The sequence below is a fragment of the Hylobates moloch genome, unplaced genomic scaffold (genome assembly GCF_009828535.3).
Source record: "Hylobates moloch isolate HMO894 unplaced genomic scaffold, HMol_V3 SCAFFOLD_9, whole genome shotgun sequence".
Lineage (NCBI taxonomy): Eukaryota > Metazoa > Chordata > Mammalia > Primates > Hylobatidae > Hylobates > Hylobates moloch.
The window spans coordinates 87,714,044-87,733,422 of NW_026652284.1; the positions used below are offsets into that span (position 1 = coordinate 87,714,044).

The 19,379-nt window shown below is 37.5% G+C and overlaps 1 protein-coding gene across 3 annotated transcripts in view; it reads right to left on the minus strand.

The window, feature by feature from the left end:
* The window catches only part of ANGPT1 (angiopoietin 1), a 271,322-nt gene that overhangs the window by 100,441 nt on the left and 151,502 nt on the right, over nucleotides 1-19,379 (minus strand). For all 3 annotated transcript variants that reach the window (XM_058444036.1, XM_032760263.2, XM_032760262.2), the window contains exons 2-3: nucleotides 17,122-17,277; nucleotides 6,475-6,596 (exon numbers count right to left, since the gene is read on the minus strand). In XM_058444036.1, coding sequence (XP_058300019.1) covers nucleotides 6,475-6,596; nucleotides 17,122-17,277 — 278 coding nt within the window. The remainder of the gene's footprint in view (nucleotides 1-6,474; nucleotides 6,597-17,121; nucleotides 17,278-19,379) is intronic.

The window sequence follows — 19,379 nt, forward strand, 5'->3', positions numbered from 1 at the left end:
GAATAGATGGCATTTGTTGGGTTAGAGCTATTGGGACATTTCCCAGTTCCTTATTCATTTCACATTCAAAATGCATTTAATACTAAATATGCTTATGTGTGGAAAACTGTGCCCAGGAGCAGGAAGACAATGAAAATAAAACCCATTCTCTGTGTCCTAGAAGGTCACAGCCTAATAGTATGGATATAGATAAATAAACATGCACACACACAAACATACATATATTATAATGTGATCAGATAAGTGAAATTACGGAGAGAAAAAAGGCACAGTGCTATCACATAGGTCACAATGAGCAAATCTATCTGGTAGAGCCAGAGATGGATTGTTAGAGAAGCTGACACATGCAGTAAGTTTCCAAGGATGAACTGAAATTTTTGAGTTGAATAAGGAATGTCAGGCAAACATCAAATATGTCTGAAATAACATCATGTGTTCAGGGTCATACTAACAACTAACATGATTAAACACTGCTGCTCATGTCAGGCCCTGTTCTCAGTGATTTACACACATTAACTCAATCTTCATATTAACTTCATACAGTACAATTATTGTCATTGTTATGTTACCAGTTAGGAAACCAAAACACATAGAATCTATGTAAGTTGCACAAAGTCACACAAATAATATGTGACTGAGTCGATTATCCCAGGAATCAAGGAAAAGTGAAACCAGGCAGTCTGGCCTCAGAGCTCATGCTCTTAACTATTAGGGTGTATCCTCTAAAAAATAAGATTATTGGAAGTAAGTCTGCAAAAGTAAGATTATAGTGATCATGGACTGTATCGTGTGCTAAAGAACTTGAACTTTCTTCTATCATTTATAGAGAATCGTCATTTGGTTGAGAGGGAATTAATAGAGAAAAATAGTCTGACTTGCATTTTAGAAAGAAGACTTTGGCACAGCTTCTGGATAAGGATTGGAGTGGCACATAGCTTAAACCCAGAGGTCATTGCAGTGGCCTAGACAATAATTCATGGCAGCTTGACCTAAGACATAGTCAGTGGGAATGGAAAGGATGGGATGGATTAGAAAAATATTTAGAAGATGGAATTGATAGCATCAACAGTGACTGGTGAGTTGTGAGGGATTAGGGAAAGAGAAGAATTAAGATGATCCTTAGATTTCCAATTTGATCAGAATTGTATTTCATGCCAAGATGCTACAGTTATTATAATTTAAAAAAGGAAAATGCTATATGCTATTAAATATTATTTTAAAAATTAACAGGGAAAAAAGGTAACATTCTAGTCTGTAGGTGTTCTATTTACAAGAAAAAGACTAGAATAATATAAATTCAAAAAGTCACATTTTTAATCCTTGTTATAAACAACTAATATAATTCAGCCTAGTTTAATGTTAGAAGTTAGCAAGTTACTTTAGCATTTTGCAAATAACTTATCAAATGAAAGATAGCTTTAATTTAAAAGACTATGATTTCATTTTTCATTTCTTTAGGCATATTAAGCATTAAAGGTCAATACTGTATTTTATTACAATAATTGGTAAGGCATAATTTGGTATCTTGAAATTGCACATGCTTCAATCACTTAAAATTAATTAACTTAACAACTTCCCATAACTCCAGCTAGAAGATAGATGAGCATGTCAAATAAGTTCAGTGAATTCCCAAGGTAAAATAAATAGTTTATATCTTCTGCTCTAATATTAGAAGGACTAAATAATGACCTATATAGTGACAGGCCAAAAACAACTGGTCTACCCCTTTCTTCAAATGAATATTTGTTTGTTTTAAGAGAATAACTTGACAACTACATCAATTATACTTGAGGCCTCAACACATTGCAAAAATATTTTTATAATAATTAAGGCAGAGAATCATCATGAACTTGAACCCTAATTTTGCTATATCCTTAGCTGTTTGGTCATAAGCAACTTACTTGATTTCTGTGAGTCTCAGGGCTTTTTTTTAAGTGTAAAATAGAAATAATAATACATACTTTGCAGGATTGGTTGGAGGATTGGAAACAGTAAGTTAAAGCACCTGGCACAGATGTTTACCTTGTAGTAGTAGCTAGGTGGCAGCTAGTATTGCTCAAATTATGTAGGAATGGCCATCACATGTCTCATTTCAGTTCACTCTAAACGGTCTTACTGAAGACTTCCTTCATCTTCACTCTGCATACTCAGCACAATCAAGAAAGTCCATGTGCTCCGTCTTTGTATACATGGGGTTTTGATTTCCCTTCCTGTATGCCCTGGTGAGGCAGAAGGGCTCCTTCTGGAATATTCTTTTGCCTGGCTTTGCTTCCGCCTTGCAAAAAGTTGGGGTTAAGTCAGAGATGGGCGGGTGCTGGGAAAACTGGCCAGTTGACCAAACCTTTTGACTAACAGACCCAGTCACATATTTGGTTCAACTGAAGGAAACTGCATTAGGACATCATTTCCTGTACACTTCTATTCCGTTGTTTTAGAAAGCAGTAGGAGACATACTGGAGGAAACTAGTGAAAGTTTACGTTTTGTATCCTACTTTTTGTTCATATCACTCCCTTTGTGGGCAAGGTAAAATATTAATGTTTCCCATTTACTTAGGTTCTTGGTTGTGTAATTCCAATTATATGGGTGAGTTACAGATTCCTTACTCCCAAGTGTTGTTTCTTTGAGGTAAGAAACAAAACCAGGTTTTAAGATTCGGGTAGCATCCAACAAAAGAACAACATATTGCCTAAAGAGAGCAAACTGGAAGCTTTTTAGAGTGACTCCCTCTGGACTGTTAGGAAAACAAACAGCAGAGCAAATGTTGCTAATCCTGTTTCTGCTTTGTGCTTCTGGCCATGTAGGGGATAGAGAAGTGAATCTAATGAGGCCAAAAATCCGTTTCCAATCCTACAAGTGATGCATTTAATTTGTCAGGATGTAAATCAGCAGGACCTCTCAGCATGTTTGTGTAGTATAATCCTAACCATAAAATATTCCTCCACATTTTGCCAAAGCGGTGGTGGACCTTCCTAAGGGCCAGCTCACTGACTTGGCAGCTGAAGCCCCATCTTACTCAAAGCTGGTAAGTCCCACACCCAGACACAACCCCGGACATTCCTTGGGGAGGAAACAAAGCTTAATTTAGATAATCCCCCCTGCAAAGTGTATTAGCTGATCCAAACCAGACCTGACCAACTAAAGGCAGGTTGTTGCTGCATTTCAGAGATGCCTTGATGTAGAAATAGCTTCTTGTTGCATTTGGAGGATTACAATTCATATAAGGAATAACCAGTGATAATCGATAAACTATTTTTTTAAAACATAAACAGCTTCATGCTTGACTTTGAACCTCTCTCCACTTAAACAGGAGGAGCACATTTCTTTGTTGCAATAGAAATTGCCTGGCAGAGCTCCTCTAATTCCATTGCACATATGAAGATAAACAATAACAATAAACAGAATAGGGAAAGTATGCTATGTATCACAAATGGGTATTTTTTATTTGTATAAAGAAAAACACTTCTCTCTTTTTTAAGTTGTTTATGGAAGACTATGTCTAATTTAAGAACAGATGTTCTGCCAACACTCCATCACACACATTAGGCCCTTAGACAAGAAGATAGACAGATAACTATAGAGATACAGCAATACCAGGAGGCATAGCAATTGATAGAAAATATCCCAGAACCACATGTGAGATAATGCCATACTTGAGGGGTCCACTGTCAAAAAAGAAAGAGATGTGGAATGGAAGTATAAGATGCATGCAAGTTTTTGTCTGTGTGAGCACAGAAGTGAATTTCCAATTAAAACCCAAATTTCTGAATTTGTAGTGAAATACCTATATTACTAGAAAAGGAATTGCTATAATCCTGAAAAATATTAACATTAGCAATAAATGATGTGATTTACACATGTAAGAAAACCTGAGTTTTCTGTTGAAATTAGAATTTAATGAGGGGGAAAGTTCATCAGCAGAAGGCACAAATATGTTTGGGATCAGAAGTCAGATTCCTTTGAGATTCTGAAGTGCATGGAAGCCCCTTCTACCTGACCCAGACTGGAGCTCTTTTGAGAGCTTGCACCCTAACTCACTTTTACTGATAGAGCAGAGAGAACAACTTTTAAGCAGTTTGCCTTTAAAATATATTTCATAGTGAGAATTCTATAGTAGGAAATGATACCAGATGCTGCATAAAAATCATGATGGGAAGACAAAATCTGAAATGATCCAGAATTAAGGTAGAAAGGATACATTTTTAAGAAAGAAAGAGAAGGAAGGAAGGAAGGAAGGAAGGAAGGAAGGAAGGAAGGAAGGAAAGAAAGAAAGAAAGAAAGAAAGAAAGAAAGAAAGAAAGAAAGAAAGAGAAAAAAGAAAGCAAGCAGGGAGGGAGGGAGGGAGAGAAGGAAGGGAGGAAGGATAAATATGAGAAGGAGGGAAGAAAAGAGAAAGAGACAGAGCACTTGAGTCCAAGTGGTGCATAAGGATGGCATTTGTTTTTGCAGTTAGGGAGGAGACTTTTCAGGCCTCCCAGTTTATGTTATGGTATCATGACACCTCAAGGGTCAGATACAGACAAAGACATAATATGCAGATCAGTAGGGAAGAACTAAAGAATGTAAATTCATGCTGGCAACTCTTTCAGAAATAAATCAGGTGGTAACATAACTACTGAGTGATGGATTCAAACCACCTTAGGTTATACCAGTAAAATGAAATATGCAGTTCTTAAGAATATTAGAGAATATTTTATTAATGTAAAATGATATCTATCTCCAAAGAAGTCAGACTTCCAGACTGTGTGTAAGGTATGACAGAACTTTTTGTGAAAATGATATTTATATATAAAATGCAGCAAAATATGCAGCTCTTTCTGTACGATAAAGCTGCGGTTTTTAATTTTCCTGTGTGTTTTTTTGTCCTTATGCTATAATAAATGTGCTATTTGTATAAATGTAAAACCAAACAATGACTCAGAAAAATAAGGGAAAATTGTCGTTGTTTAACTTATCCATGATTCCTGGATGAAGCCTTCACAAATAGCATCTTGAAATATGACTGTAAGTGTGGTTCGCTTTTGGTGACAAAATTAAACTATAAAGGGGTGACCCTTGATTCAGGGATGGTTGAAGCATACCTATTACATACATGTATAGGTCTGGTTACTGTGAAATTACAGGGGAATAAATGGTATATTTCAACAGGATTGTTAATTCTAGAACATTTAATCTTGCAATAAGGGTCAAGTCCTGTCAAGTTTATTTGTAGTTATACAGTTAACCCCATGTCACAGTACAAGGATAAATAAATGTAACACTTAGAAATACAAGTCATAAGTGACCCCTTTCAGATTCTAAACCAACAGCCAGGTTTGTATTTTTCATGCAAAAGTTTAATTGTAATTGTTGCATTATGATCCACTTTTAGCATGAAGTTGGGAAATCCTTTTAGTTTGTAGATAATATGAAAAGGCCATGTGTTATAGTGGAAAGATGAGGACTAGCAGCAAAAACACCTAAATTACATTCCAATTGCTGCCACTAGCAAGCTGTGTGACGTTGGACAGGTCACTCCCTTCCACTGTGTCTCTGTTCCCTCACTTGTAAAGAACAGTACTAGCAGTCCTCTTAGGTGTCTTCCTGGTGTGGAATATAAAGGGAACTCCAGTGCCACCAATTCAATGGCATTTAACCAGCTTCTATCAATACAATGGTCTTTACCTCAATATTATGCATAGGAACTGAACCTTCTTCAAGTTATCCAGATACCCAGAAGAAAAGTCAATTTAATGCAAGAAACTTGTCCTAAGGAAGTCAGTGTTTTCAATTGTTCATCATCAATGTTGATGACTTCAAAATAATACACTTTTTCATTGTCCCAACACTCAAGATGTCTAAGTTCCAATTCAATCAACTAAAATGATTCATAATTTATAAAACAAGATGGTGTAATGACATCTATAAAGCTAACCAAATAAATTTACTATGTCCAAAGTAAATGGCTATAAATGAAAACTAGAAAACCAAACCCTTGATCAGCTTTATAGGTAAATTATTTTCTAGAAAACAATATACATTTTCCTTCTCTCTAGTGCCATATTTCTGAATTCAACAACCTGTAGCTTTGTAAAAGCCTAAGAATTGGGGTTTGAGTAGGAATTTAAGAGGCTCTATTCTCTGTTGTTATAGGTTTTGATTCTGCTGAAAAATGTCAATACTTTGTGTCACTGAATTTAGTCATAGAATCAAATTTTTGTAGATGTGGTGAGATTTGAACTACTACCATTAGAGAAATTAATGCTGAAAGTTACATAAAGCAAATATTTCAAGAGTATCAGCAACAGTATTAATTTATTATTGACATACTAGCTGAATTTACCTTAAGATCTCCTTTATCTTTATATTAATATTAATTTGGCTCTATGTTTCATTTTTGTAAACCACCTCAACCTTATTTGTTTAAGAGTTGGCAGAGAGGTGAAGGATATAAATAAGTACACACAGAAACATTTTTGGAATAAAGCAATCTTCACCTGTTTTTTTCATGGATCTTCAAGATTTCATTTGTCTGTTGAAGAAGTTGCTTCTCTAGCTTGTAGGTTGATAATGAATTCTCCAGCAGCTGTATCTCAAGTCGAGAAGTTTGATTTAGTACCTTAAGATAAAAGATGAAAATATTTCAAACTTCAATCACAAATCAAAGAACTTTTTTAAGTTTTCTTTTGTCATTAAATATTTTTTCAAGAATAATTTAACAAATGGTTTACCGCTGGGCGCGGTGGCTCACGCCTGTAATCCCAGCGCTTTGGGAGGCCAAGGCGGGTAGATCACGAGGTCAAGAGATGGAGACCATCCTGGCCAACATGGTGAAACCACATCTCTACTAAAAATACAAAAAATTAGCCGGGCGTGGTAGCGGGCGCCTGTAGTCCCAGCTACTGGGGAGGCTGAGGCAGGAGAATCGCGTGAACCCGGGAGGCGGAGCTTGCAGTGAGCCGAGATCGCGCCACTGCACTCCAGCCTGGGCAACAGAGCAAGACTCTGTCTCAAAAAAGAAAAAAAAAAAGGTTTACATTCTACCAACTAATGTTTCCATGCCTTTCAGATATTATTTTGGTTTGAGATTGACATTGCTATTGAACAAACACATTGTGTTTTAGGACTTTTGTGTCCTAAAACCCTAGGATATTCTCCTGTGCTAGTTGCTTCATATATTTTATCTCCAATATCTGTAAGTGCAAGGTTAGTATTAAGTACAAGGTCTTAGATATTGTGGATAATTAAGAATAACTAATAGGCATGTAAAAGATACCTGCCTTGATGCATCACCTGACAAAAAACAATTAGAAATGTGCAAAAATCTCTTGATACAGTTTAGAAAGACTCATTATCACACATTTATAGAATGCCTATCACACTAGGTCATGCTAGCCTTTCCGGATATCATGACTATCTACTGAAGGAGAAATTGTTATCATCACTTTACAGATGAGAAAACTGAGCTTCAGAGAGAAGCCTAAGTTCACACAGGAACCAAGGAAAGAGTGGGGTTTCAAACCCAGGTAGTTTTATTCTGATTCTGCTGCTCTGCAAAGAAAATTAAGGAGAGGGTAAGTCAAACCATTCTGAGGAAATGAAACGACCCAGAACCCAGATTGTATGACAGACAGATTGTTCTCATCCTTTCAACTCCACTACTACTACTCTGTTGGTCCTCTAGAAACTGTGAAGGCTCAATTCATCTTGAATCACAATGACCCATGTGTCTAGCTGGGCCTTATTATGACACGAGTCTGTGAGCTGTGCACCTAAACCTGTCATTCTTCAGGCAAAGAATGCACACTCCAGTCCTAGCAGACGCCTTCAAATTGTGTCAATGCCCTGTTCCTGACTCTGTCTTGTCCCTCCCTCTCTTTCCTCCTTAAGGGAGGTGTAAGAGGAAAGAAAAAAGATAAATTAATTTTAAAAGCTCCTCACACTATTTGAAACATTTTTAAACTACCACATCTTTCCTAAAACTACTTATTTAAAAGGACCTGGAAATACTTCTGCCAGGTCAATATCAACATAAAGTTTCTCTACAAATGATGCCATTAGAGCCATCCTCATTTTCTGTAGCGTCTCTAAATCTAGGATTATATCAGATGCACACAGAAAGTCTATTCAACATATACCAACAGGGCCAGGTGTGGTGGCTCACACCTGTAATCCCAATGCTTTGGGAGGCTGTAGCAGGTGGCTCGCTTGAGCTCAGGAGTTCAAGACCAGCCTGGGCAACATGGCAAAACCCCATCTCTACAAAAACATACAAAAATTAACTGGGCATGGTGGTTTGTGCCTGTAGTCCCAGCTACTCAGGAGGCTGAGGAAGGAGAATCACTTGAGCCTGGCAGGCAGAGTTTGCAGTGAGCCATAATTATGCCACTGCACTACAGCCTGGGTGACCGAGTGAGACCCTATCTCAAAAATAATAATAATAATAATAAAATAAAAAACAGTATACACCTATAGGCCCTGGGCTGGACTTGGGCTACAGGAGTTTGCAGGAGCAGGGGATGTATTTGAAGGGAGCAAGGCAGGAACTAGGCTGAGGTGAGAGAGGCAAATGCCTCAGTTGCAAAACTTAAAGGGGTGTCAGAAATCTCAGTAATCAAGGTAAGTAATATTTTAATGTAACATTTTAAAAATTTTACAATTAATGCAAGAAATCCACATTTAACAGAATATCATTTTAAAATAAAGACAGGATCTGATTCTGCACATGTCTGATTTGGTCTGACGTGGTCTCACTTGCCTCACCCTACAGTCCTAGCCCCGCAAGGGGTGGAACAGGAGGGCGAGGAGGGGATGGGGCAGAGAATGGTGAGATACAGCATTTATACTCTAAAAAAGTTTAAACTGCTATGACTTATTTATATAGTCATTAGTAAGGATCTGAAAGCCAGTCTAAAATGTACTGCTACTAATCATATTCATGTCTGTAAAGGGTTTCATGTTTTAAAAAACATTTTTTCTATTCTCTGTTATTTCATTTCAAAACAAACAGAATTTGAAGGTAGAGTTTGGAGGAGCTCAGTGGAGATAAATGATAGAGAATATAAATATTGGAGATGCACAAGATATAACTTTCAACTATTAAACATATTATTGTCCAAGTAAGATTTGTATTTGTTTATTGAGTGACAATTTATAAAATAATGAAATAGGGAATGAAACACTTGTATGTTTTGGTGACATTTAGAACAAAGCTTGGCACAGAGACAACACTCAATATTTGTTTATGAGGCACATTGTCTCACTAAATCAAGCATATCATATGCAGTTAAATAAAATCTATTTTCTTTCTTATTCGCCGTACTCTCTGATCACACTTCCTGACATTCTCAGACACCAAAAATTTTAATTTCCAAAAGACAGTAAGTATTCTCCTCCATGTCCATTGAGAACAAAATGGAACCATTTAAAATTGAAAATGAAGCTGCCCATATCTCAGTCTGGAGACCACTACAGTTCCCAGTTTGTCTTCCTTTTCCTACTTGCCCCACCTCAAGTCCATTTGTCACACAGCAACCAGAGGGATCTTTTTGAACACATAAATCAGATCATGCCATCTCCCTTGCAACATGCTAATGGCTTCCCTTTGCAATTAGAATGAATCCCAAAGCCCTCAGCCTGGTCTGAAAAGACCCACGTGATCAGAACCCTGTTCACTACTTGTTTATTATGCTCCAACTACACAGTCTTCTTTCTGCCACCTTGACTAGCCAAATTCATTCCAATCTTGGAAGATTTGCACTTGCAGTTTCCTCTGCTTGGCATGCCCACCCCTTCCTATATGCATGGCTGATTTCTTATCATCTTAGACAGTCCCTTTCTGGCCACCTTCTCTACAGTAATACCTTCCTCACCCTCCATCACATCACCTCATTTAATTTTCTTTACAGAATTATCACTATTGAAAACTATCATATCTGTTCACCCATTTGCTGTCTTTCTGCCCCTCCTAGGATGTCAGCTGCACAGAGGCAGGAAGGCTCATCTGGAGTCCTCTAAGCCTCCAGACCCCCCGGGGCCCAGCACACTGCAGCACTCGTAGCTGAGTTAGATGACATTCTGGGCAATGGACAGTGAGCTGTCTTTCAGGCTTGAGTCATGGTCACAGAAAGGATGACAGGGCCGACATGAATATCAAGTTAGACTTCAATGATGACAGTCTAAATCTAGAGCAGCATCTGAATATGGGAGAAGGAAGGGGTCCAATATCAGAAGTCCAGGCTAAATGCCGATCTAAAGATCAGGGCAGTTTAGAGCACAAATGCCAATCCCTCCTCTTCTTTCCCCATCACCTTGACCCTATTGCTGCTTTATTTCAACTCTCTCCACTGATCTATTAAACTAGGTCTGAAGTGGGCAACCAAGAGAATTGCATAGCAAACTATGATAAATTGACCACTTTCTTGCCATGCGTCTATGGAATTTGCTGCTTAGCAATAGCCGAAGTGTTCCATTAAAATGACAAAAGACATTTCCTTCTTAGCCTAAACACATTCCAAAAGCACATCTTTGGGGAAAAAAAGAAAATTTTTAAATAGAGAAAAAGAAGGAAAAGGAGCAAAGCGTATATGAAACATGCCCCTCAAGGAACAATTTCAAAGAATAAATTTTTCAAAATATACCTAAGAGCAAGAGAGACATAAAACCTGAAATTGAGGATTTATGGGCTACAAAATTTTAGTTCTTTTTTTAAAAAAAGTAAACATTTAAAAATAAAAATTATTAGTTTCCAAGAGAAAGTGAGCTGGAAAATTTCACCCAGCTCCCTTTAATACTTTCAAGAGTGCCTCTGATCCTTTAAATTAATATTAATGCTAAAAGTCAGAGATTGAGGTAGAAAGAAAATCTCTTTTTTTTAGAGACGAGGTCTCACTCTGTCACCCAGGCTGGAATGCAGTGGCATGACCACAGTCACTGCAGCCTCTTGGGCTCCGGTGAGGTGTGCCCAGCAATTTTTTCGTTTTTTTGTTTTCTTTTTCTTGTAAAGACAGGGCTCTGCCATGTTGCCCAGGCTGGTCTCGAACTCCTGGGTTCAAGCAATCTGCCCACCTCAGCCTCCTAACGTGCTGGGATAACAGGCGTGAGACAGCGTGCCTGGCCAAAAATCTCTTTCAACGACTCATTACCTTTGAAATAGGCCCTGTTTTTAGGGTTATGTTTCCTTTTGCTTTATTTTTTTTTCCAAAGAAAAATTTGTAACATAAAATATGATGCCTTGGCAATTAATTCTAACAGAAGAATTAAGGTTGATTCATGCAGAGGGAATGAGAAAGTTAGAAAATCAGCATTTTAAAAATGATTGAAGTAATTTACTTGGTTAGTAATGGATAATGTGACAAAGTATTACCCTACAGGTTATCTGTTAATTTCCTAGGGAAAAGTGAACTATTGAGATGCAGTGATATGGAGGTTATAACCCTAACCAAGTTAAAGAACAGCATAACTAAGGGAGTGGCAATCTGGCAAGTGCGTCTCCTGAAGAGATGCAATAGGAAGTGACCAGTAATTCCACAGAACAGCTCTGCCACCATATTCCATTCAACCTAAACAAGTCTTTAGACTCAACTTCCAGTTTACAGAAACCACAGGGGATTGAAGGGTAAACTAAAGGTCATAATAAAGAAATATTCAGACAAACGCAGAACGTGAGATGATTGACAAAACAACCCAGTTTCTTAAGAATGTCAATATCAGGGAAAAAAAGTAGAAGACAGCTCCAAATTTAAATGGACTATTAAATCTTGAAAAACAAAACTCCTATAAAAGTTTTAGTGGAAAAATGAGAAAATAGGAATGTAGAAATTAGATAATTTTACGGAATTATTGTTCATCTTAGTTGTGATATAATACTATATAACTATTACATAATATTCTCTATTTATATTATATACAAATATATTTTATTTATAATAGTAATACCCTCATTATATATGTATATATTTATAACATAATAATATAACCCTATATGTATAATATAATAACCACTTCATTTGGTTACAGAGTTTAATAGAGATAGGACTTACATTACAGACAGAGAATTGTGGGTAGAAATAACTCTCCCAATACAGCTAATGCTCAGTAGAGTCAGAATGCAACCCGGAGAGTCTATCTCCGGAGTCTGGGTTGTTTCCCACAGGCTTATCATGTAGCTGTAAATAAGCAGCTTCCCTCTGGTTAGTGACACCCTCTAGTCACTAACAACTGCTACCAAAATGGCTTCTTTCAAGTCGCCATGAAGTCCTCTGCTTGTTGCAGCTGATGGCATCCAACTCTCTCTCCCTGCCCCTGCCCCCTAAATTAGCATCACGAGTAAGGAAGGTGTCCAAATTTCTTATGCTTCTCAGAGTACAGAAAAGAAAAACAAACAAACAAACAAAAACAAAAAACATTCATTCAATGTTCTTAGTTGGGTCAGACATCTTTGCAGTAGAATGCTTCTGTTCAAAGTCCTCTTCTGACCCATCAGCTATTTGTGGGTACCTATTACAATCAACACACAAGCCCCAGCATATTGCCCTCAGGCTTGGCGACATTGGGCTGAAACCTGCAGAGATTAAGGGACTAAAACTTAGTCAATGTAATTATTTCACAAGTATTCATTGAGAGCCTGTGCACCAGTACTGTTTTAAATCCTGTCGATAGAGCAGTGAACAAGAACAAGAGAGAAAAATCCCTGCTTCTTAAGAATTTATATCCTAGTGCAGGAGTTGGTCAGATTTTTCTGTGAAGGCCCAGATAGTAAACGTCTTAGGCTTGGCAGGCCAAATGGTATCTGGTATAACAATTTAGCTCTACCATTTTAGTGAAATAGCAGCCATAGACAACATATAAATGAATGAGTGCAGCTGTGTCCAATAAAAGTTTATCTACAAAACAAGATGGCTGGTCAAATTTGACCTATGGGCTGCTGAGCCCTCTCCTAGTGGCTTATCAAATAATTTTCCTAAACCTTGTAAGAAAATTAATTACAGGATATTTTCCTTAGATGACCCACTAAAGAGTTTGTTTCATCATTTCAGTTAAAAGATTCATGCTCATTGAACAAACTGTTCCTGAACTGCCTAATACACACACACACACACACACACACACACACATATATATATATTTAAAGATAGGGTCTTGCTCTGTCAACCACGCTGCAGTGCAGTGGTGTGATTACAGCTCATTGTAACCTTGAACTTCCTAAGTTCAAGGGATCCTCCAGCCTTAGCCCCCTGAGTAACTAGGCTACAGGCACGCATTACCATGCCTGGCTTTTTTTTTTTTTTTTTTCCTGGGCTCAAGTCATTTTTCCACATGGCTCTTCTCTAAAGTGCTGAGATTTTAGGTGTGGGCCACTGTACCTGGCTTGCCTTATATTTCTAATGAGTGCTATTGAGGTCCAAATGGCAGATGTGATCATTTGTGATGCCTGAAAAGATGATTAAATGGGATTAAACATGCAGGAAATATATTAGGGGAAATGCCCACGAGGAAAAATTGGGAGGAAGCCAGAGGAGGTTTGGAGAAGCTTCAGACCGGGATGCAGGTCTAATTGCAGGAAAGAGGAGAGGGAAGGAAGAAGAGTTGGGTGGAAATCTCATCCCTCAAGGCAGCCGTGCAACAGTTCCAGCAAGGCTGATGAAGAGCCCCTAGCCAAAGTCATGTGTCAGTGGACTTCTACAGCTCCCAGGAGCAGGCCTACATATCCCTGCCAAAATGAGTGGAAGTGACTGCTGGAAATTTTGGTCTCTGCACCAACACAGCAATGGATTTCAGAGCACAGCCATTGGCGAGCACTGGTCAATTATACTTCCGAAAGTAGGAGATTGGAAAGGTGCATCTTTAAGGCCATGAGGAAGGGCTCCACAGATCATTAGTTTGACTGAAAGTTAAGAAAGAAATGACTTAGAAGCGTTTTGCCACATTAACTCAAACTCATGAAGGTAAAGACTGCTTTATTTGTTGCATTCTAATAGGACCTATTAAAACATCTTACATCAAGAAAGTACCCAAAGGCAGGAGTGGTTGCTCATGTCTGTAATCCAAGCACTTTGGGAGGCCAAGGCAGGTGAATTGCTTGAACCTAGGAGGTCGAGACCAGCCTGGGCAACATAGCAAGACCTGGTATCTACAAAAAATAAAGAAGTTAGCTGAGCATGGTGGCACACACCTCTAGTCCCAGCTGCTCATGAGGCTGGAGTGAGAGGATCACCTGAGACCAGAAGGTTGAGGCTGCAGTGAGTCCTGATCAGCCACTGCACTCCAGCCTGGGTGACAGAGTGAGACTCTATCTCAAAACATAATAATAAATGATAATAAGGAAATAAACATAGGATGGTATATCATCTATCTTATAGAATTCATTATTATTTTTAAATAGCTAATATATATAAAATTACTTAGAACTGAGCCAAGCATGGATTATTAGAGGCAAATTTTAAGGCAATTTGTTTGTCTGTTAGTTTCCCCAAAAACCAAATTTGCCTGAGAAGGAAGTGAGAAATAGAAATACACTATAGGAAGTGACATGAATAATTCCTCATACAAACCCCTTCATATTGTATTCTTGGAAAGAGGAACTTGAAGGCCAAGAGATATTGGTACAAACTGATAACGGAGTGAGAAAAACACTGCAAGCCAGACTAAGGGGAAGGAAAAGGCATGGTGGTGGTTTCTGATTCTTGCCACCATGGCCAGCAGAGTTATTGAGGTGTGGTCATTACTGGTATCTTTCCTGATCATGATACTTTTTTGAGCACAAGAGCATCTTAAAATGCCATTGGCATGAACCTGTGGCTTTCTGTATTTGTTAAGTTGTAATTCTAGAAGGTCAGCAGAAGACTAGAAAGCAATAAGTTAATTATTTCATAACATCATCATGTGAAAGCTAGGGCACTAAAATGTATTGGAAAGACATTGTCATGAGTTCCTGAAATAAACTGAGGACCTGAAGCAGTTTTAGGAAAAGCAACACTTACCAGTGTGAAGCCAAGTTAGATGAATATAGGAGGAAAACCATGAGAGCATGCCTGGATAGCACAGAAGGATCTACTGGTTTATATATGCTTATTATAAATGAATAGAGTGTATGGAGGTTAAGGAATAATTCAGGATTACTTTTGTAAACTTGGCTCTGAATCAGGATTTGAGTTCACTTGGGTGGTTATGTCTAAGCAGAACATGTCCTGTTGCAATAGTTCAAATAAGTAGCACGAGGGTATACATTTACATATAACGGGTTTGAAGCATCACAGCTACAAATAGCATAAGCAATTGGAAGACATGAAAATGAAAGTGAAAAAAACGCATAGGCGTCACTTCTTAAGGTAGGGTATAATTTGAGCCACTGTCATCCTTTTCTACTTCCCTCTCATTGATACTTGTGATGGATTTGTGATTTTGGAAATGTTTTCTGGGTTTCAGCTATCTTAAAATTGTTCTCACTGTATCTAACAAACTTTCATTGGTCTTTAATAGTAAGTTTTGGCTGCTTTGTATAGGGAGTAGTTATTCTTTTTCATTGAATTTTCTGTACCATTTTCAATAAAGTACACATCTTCTGGCCTTAAGGATGCAGAACAATTTATCTCTCAGTACCTTACATAGCATGCATCTTAACAGTTTGGAGATTAATGTGCTAACAACGGGACATTGTTTTTCCCACAACTCCAACTCGTAGGTAGAAAGAGATCAAAAAACAACCCAAGACACAGTGTTTTAGGGGATAAAAAAATTAATGTGTTCCATAAAAGTTACTGTAATAGAAACTTATACAAATTTCAAATATGCAATTAAGCAGGATATATTGTGTATTTGTTTTTGAACATACAAGAGTATTTTGTAGGAGAGGGTGAGCATTCTGTTCTAATAAAATAAAATAAATAATACAGTCACATTATTTATACCACAAGGAACCAATGTGCATATGTTATCAAACTTACTGTGACAATGAATGATTAGACAAAGTCTTGTAATTTTCAGGGACAATATGTAGTTCCGTCCATCTCCCATGTTCATCTGATGCTGATGGTCAGCAAAAAGTATTTTCCAAAGCTCATGTGAATCATTGCTCCAATGTAGTCAATACTTAAGTTCTTATTCAATTAGTTAATTATTAGTGTTACTAATCAAGGGAGATAGAAAAGAAATGAGTACCCTGGAGTTTGAATCCCAGATTTTATACACTGGCTGCATGAATGTGAGAAATCACTCAAGCTAGTGATTTCTAGCTAAAAGATCTATCTGCTCTAAGTGATTTTCATAAAAACCATTTGTGCAGGGGAAGTTGTGTTATATAAAAAGTTTTATCTGTATCAATTATCATTGCTATTTTTCTTTAAATACCAATCTATCTGTGATGCCAATATCATAAATGAAAGAAAATAGAAATCATGTTGCACCTTCTTTTTGAACACATATATTTCAGCTTTCATGTCAGAAATCAACTACGTCGGGACAGAATCATCCCTTGGGTTTCAGGATGGTAACTAGAATAATGATTTTCGTGGTTAAAAGGGAACCAAGAGACAATTAAAAATGACAGTCATCAAAAATGATATTTGCTATTTGCCAGTAAACTATGATGGGGTGTTTGTGACAATGGTGATCAAAGGGCATCCCTAGTTTTCACTCGTTGGTGCTCAAATAAGTACGTCATTGGCCCTAATAGGTAGATATACGTATAAACACACATATTCCTCATAACTTCATTTGGGATTTTCCTTTCAATCTGCTGAATGCACAAACCGTCTGCAGTTGCCCTTATGGCTACAGCATTACCAGAGACAAAACAAAACAGGTCAAAAATGCACAACAAAGACACCAATCTGACCCAAATGGTTACTTTGTTTGACGCATATCATATCACAGTTGGTAGCTGCAGTGCTTATTTGAATTTAAATATTGATGAGGTCCTTTGCTGGCCGGTTTTTGCAAACATATGCAAAGCTAAATATACCAACCCTCATTAGATCAAAAGAAACACGCATAGCATGTCAGGCAGTCATTGTTGTTATTACCAATAAACAAAAATATATGTTTCCCTAATCACAGTGCTGAAATGTGCTCTGTGTTTATGGAGCAAGCCAAAGAAAAAAAAATTTTCCTGGTTGAGTCTGTGAACTCTGGCCCTGGGGGTGTACCTGGGTCTCAACATCTGTCAGCTTTCTGGTCTGCTCTGCAGTCTGAGACAGGAGGCTGGTTCCTATCTCCAGCATGGTAGCCGTGTGGTTCTGAACTGCATTCTGCTGTATCTGGGCCATCTCCGACTTCATATTTTCCACAATGTAATTCTCAAGCTGCAAGAGATAAAGAACAAAACATATTACATTATAAGCAAAGCCTCCCAGTTGGGGCATGTAATATTTACAATGACAAAACAAGACACAGCTGGCAAATCAGCCATCTGGCGGGGATCCTCTACATCTCTGGGAGTTGGAGAAATGGGAGCAGAGCACACAGGAATCCAGTTGTCAACAAATTCCTAATATACTGATACATATATTTATAATAATCACAATCATAATGACAATTTGCACTTGGATCACACTTTCCCATTGTTGACATTATCCATTTAGCCTTTATAGCAAAGATGTATCACAGTCAGCTTTATTGTTTTGTTTATTTTATAGATGAAAAAATAGAATCAGAGAGGGCCAGTGATGAACCCAAGGTTGTCCAGCAAGAATGCAGCCAAATTCACATACTAATTTAAATCTAATTCTTGGTGCTCTGGTTTTTCCGTTACACAATACTGACCACTTATCTCAGAAAAATTCAGCCTCCTGCTTCTATTTCTGTAATGATAAATAAAGGATCACGCTCATTTGGGGGAATGGGATGAGGAGTGGGAGGAAGGATGATGTCCAAAACGAAAACCTTTAAAGGAATATTAAAATATAGGCAATGATATATGAAATGAGCTGCAAAGCCTGAGAGCTAGCTATAATCATTCTCCATGCTCCTTTGCAAGCTCAAAAATAGGTACTGAAATTACAACCCATATAGCAGTATTTGCCCTTCTTGCTTTGGGTAATATTTAGTCCTTTATGGTGCCATCTTAGAGAACAGTGTAGTGCTAAAATAAATGGTGCCCATAGGGACCACGGAGAATTTTTAAGTGACTTACTGCAAGGGAGCCTATTAGGTACTTGGGAGAATAAAGCTGAACATATGCATTGTTTGAAAAATACAAAGGAAACCTGCACCTCCCTGTCAGTGCATTTAATTCCTCCACCACTGTGTGGTGACTACATTTTATTACTCAATTACACATATAGGGAAATTGCATCAAGAGAAGTCAGGTCCAAGGCCACACACCACAAAAACAGCCAGATTTGGACTTGAGCACTGAAGTCCTTGACTCTCATACCAACACTTTCAACCACTTGATAGCTATGCCAAGACGTACTTCACAAGCCAGGTTCCAAATCATTAACAGCTACGTGATTTTTACTGATTTAGTGAACCATAATACATCCACTATTTCATAATCCATCGTAAAATTATTATCATGTAATAAATATAGTCTAAATGTAAATTCCCCTTTGTAAAGCTTTGGCAGCTCACTTGCTAACATCATCCCTTGCTTATTTCTATTTATCAAACACAAATCTGTCCCATGCTAACAAAAATAGTTTTCAATCAAACTCTTATTATTATTAATACATTCTAAATTCATTCTTGGTCAATATAAGATAATTCCCCTTCATTCTTTTTTTCCCCCAAATTGGACATAGGAGGGAAAAAATTCAACCTATAAAAGTTTATTATAAAACAAATACAAAATATATTAGAATAAATCTCTGAAAATTATCAAAATGTAAGGCCTGTAGGCCAAATCTTGACTTTATTCCAATTGAACTAACATATTTAAACAACAAGAGGCAGGTAGAGAAAAAGAGGGTAGGACAGAGTAATAAAAATTTGTCATTTTGGATTCCACATCCTATGTTCCCTTTTTCCTAATAGCATTCCTTAATTTTCTTTTGGGAAGTTATCTTTTTGCCCTTCGGAACAAATGCTTCAGGTAGAGTTGTCCCACCCCAGCATCACAAATGAGTACAGGTTCTAACTGGTCAAGCCAGAACGTCCTGCTCTTACTTCATAGATGTGAATTGTTCAAGAATGGAAAGACATCACAAGCAAGGCCATTAGCCTCAGTTCTGAAATTTTATCAAACTCATTTACAAAATAACTTTTTTTTCCTCTGTGGTTAATAAGCTGGTGATATATGCCCAATACAGCTGATGCCCGATTTTGCCACCACAAAACCAGAGTCAGCCCAAGAATGAAGCCGAGTCAGAAAGATAGATGTTAGATAAGGAGATAGATAGATAGATAGATAGATAGATAGATAGATAGATAGATAGATAGATAGATAGATCGATCGATCTATGTA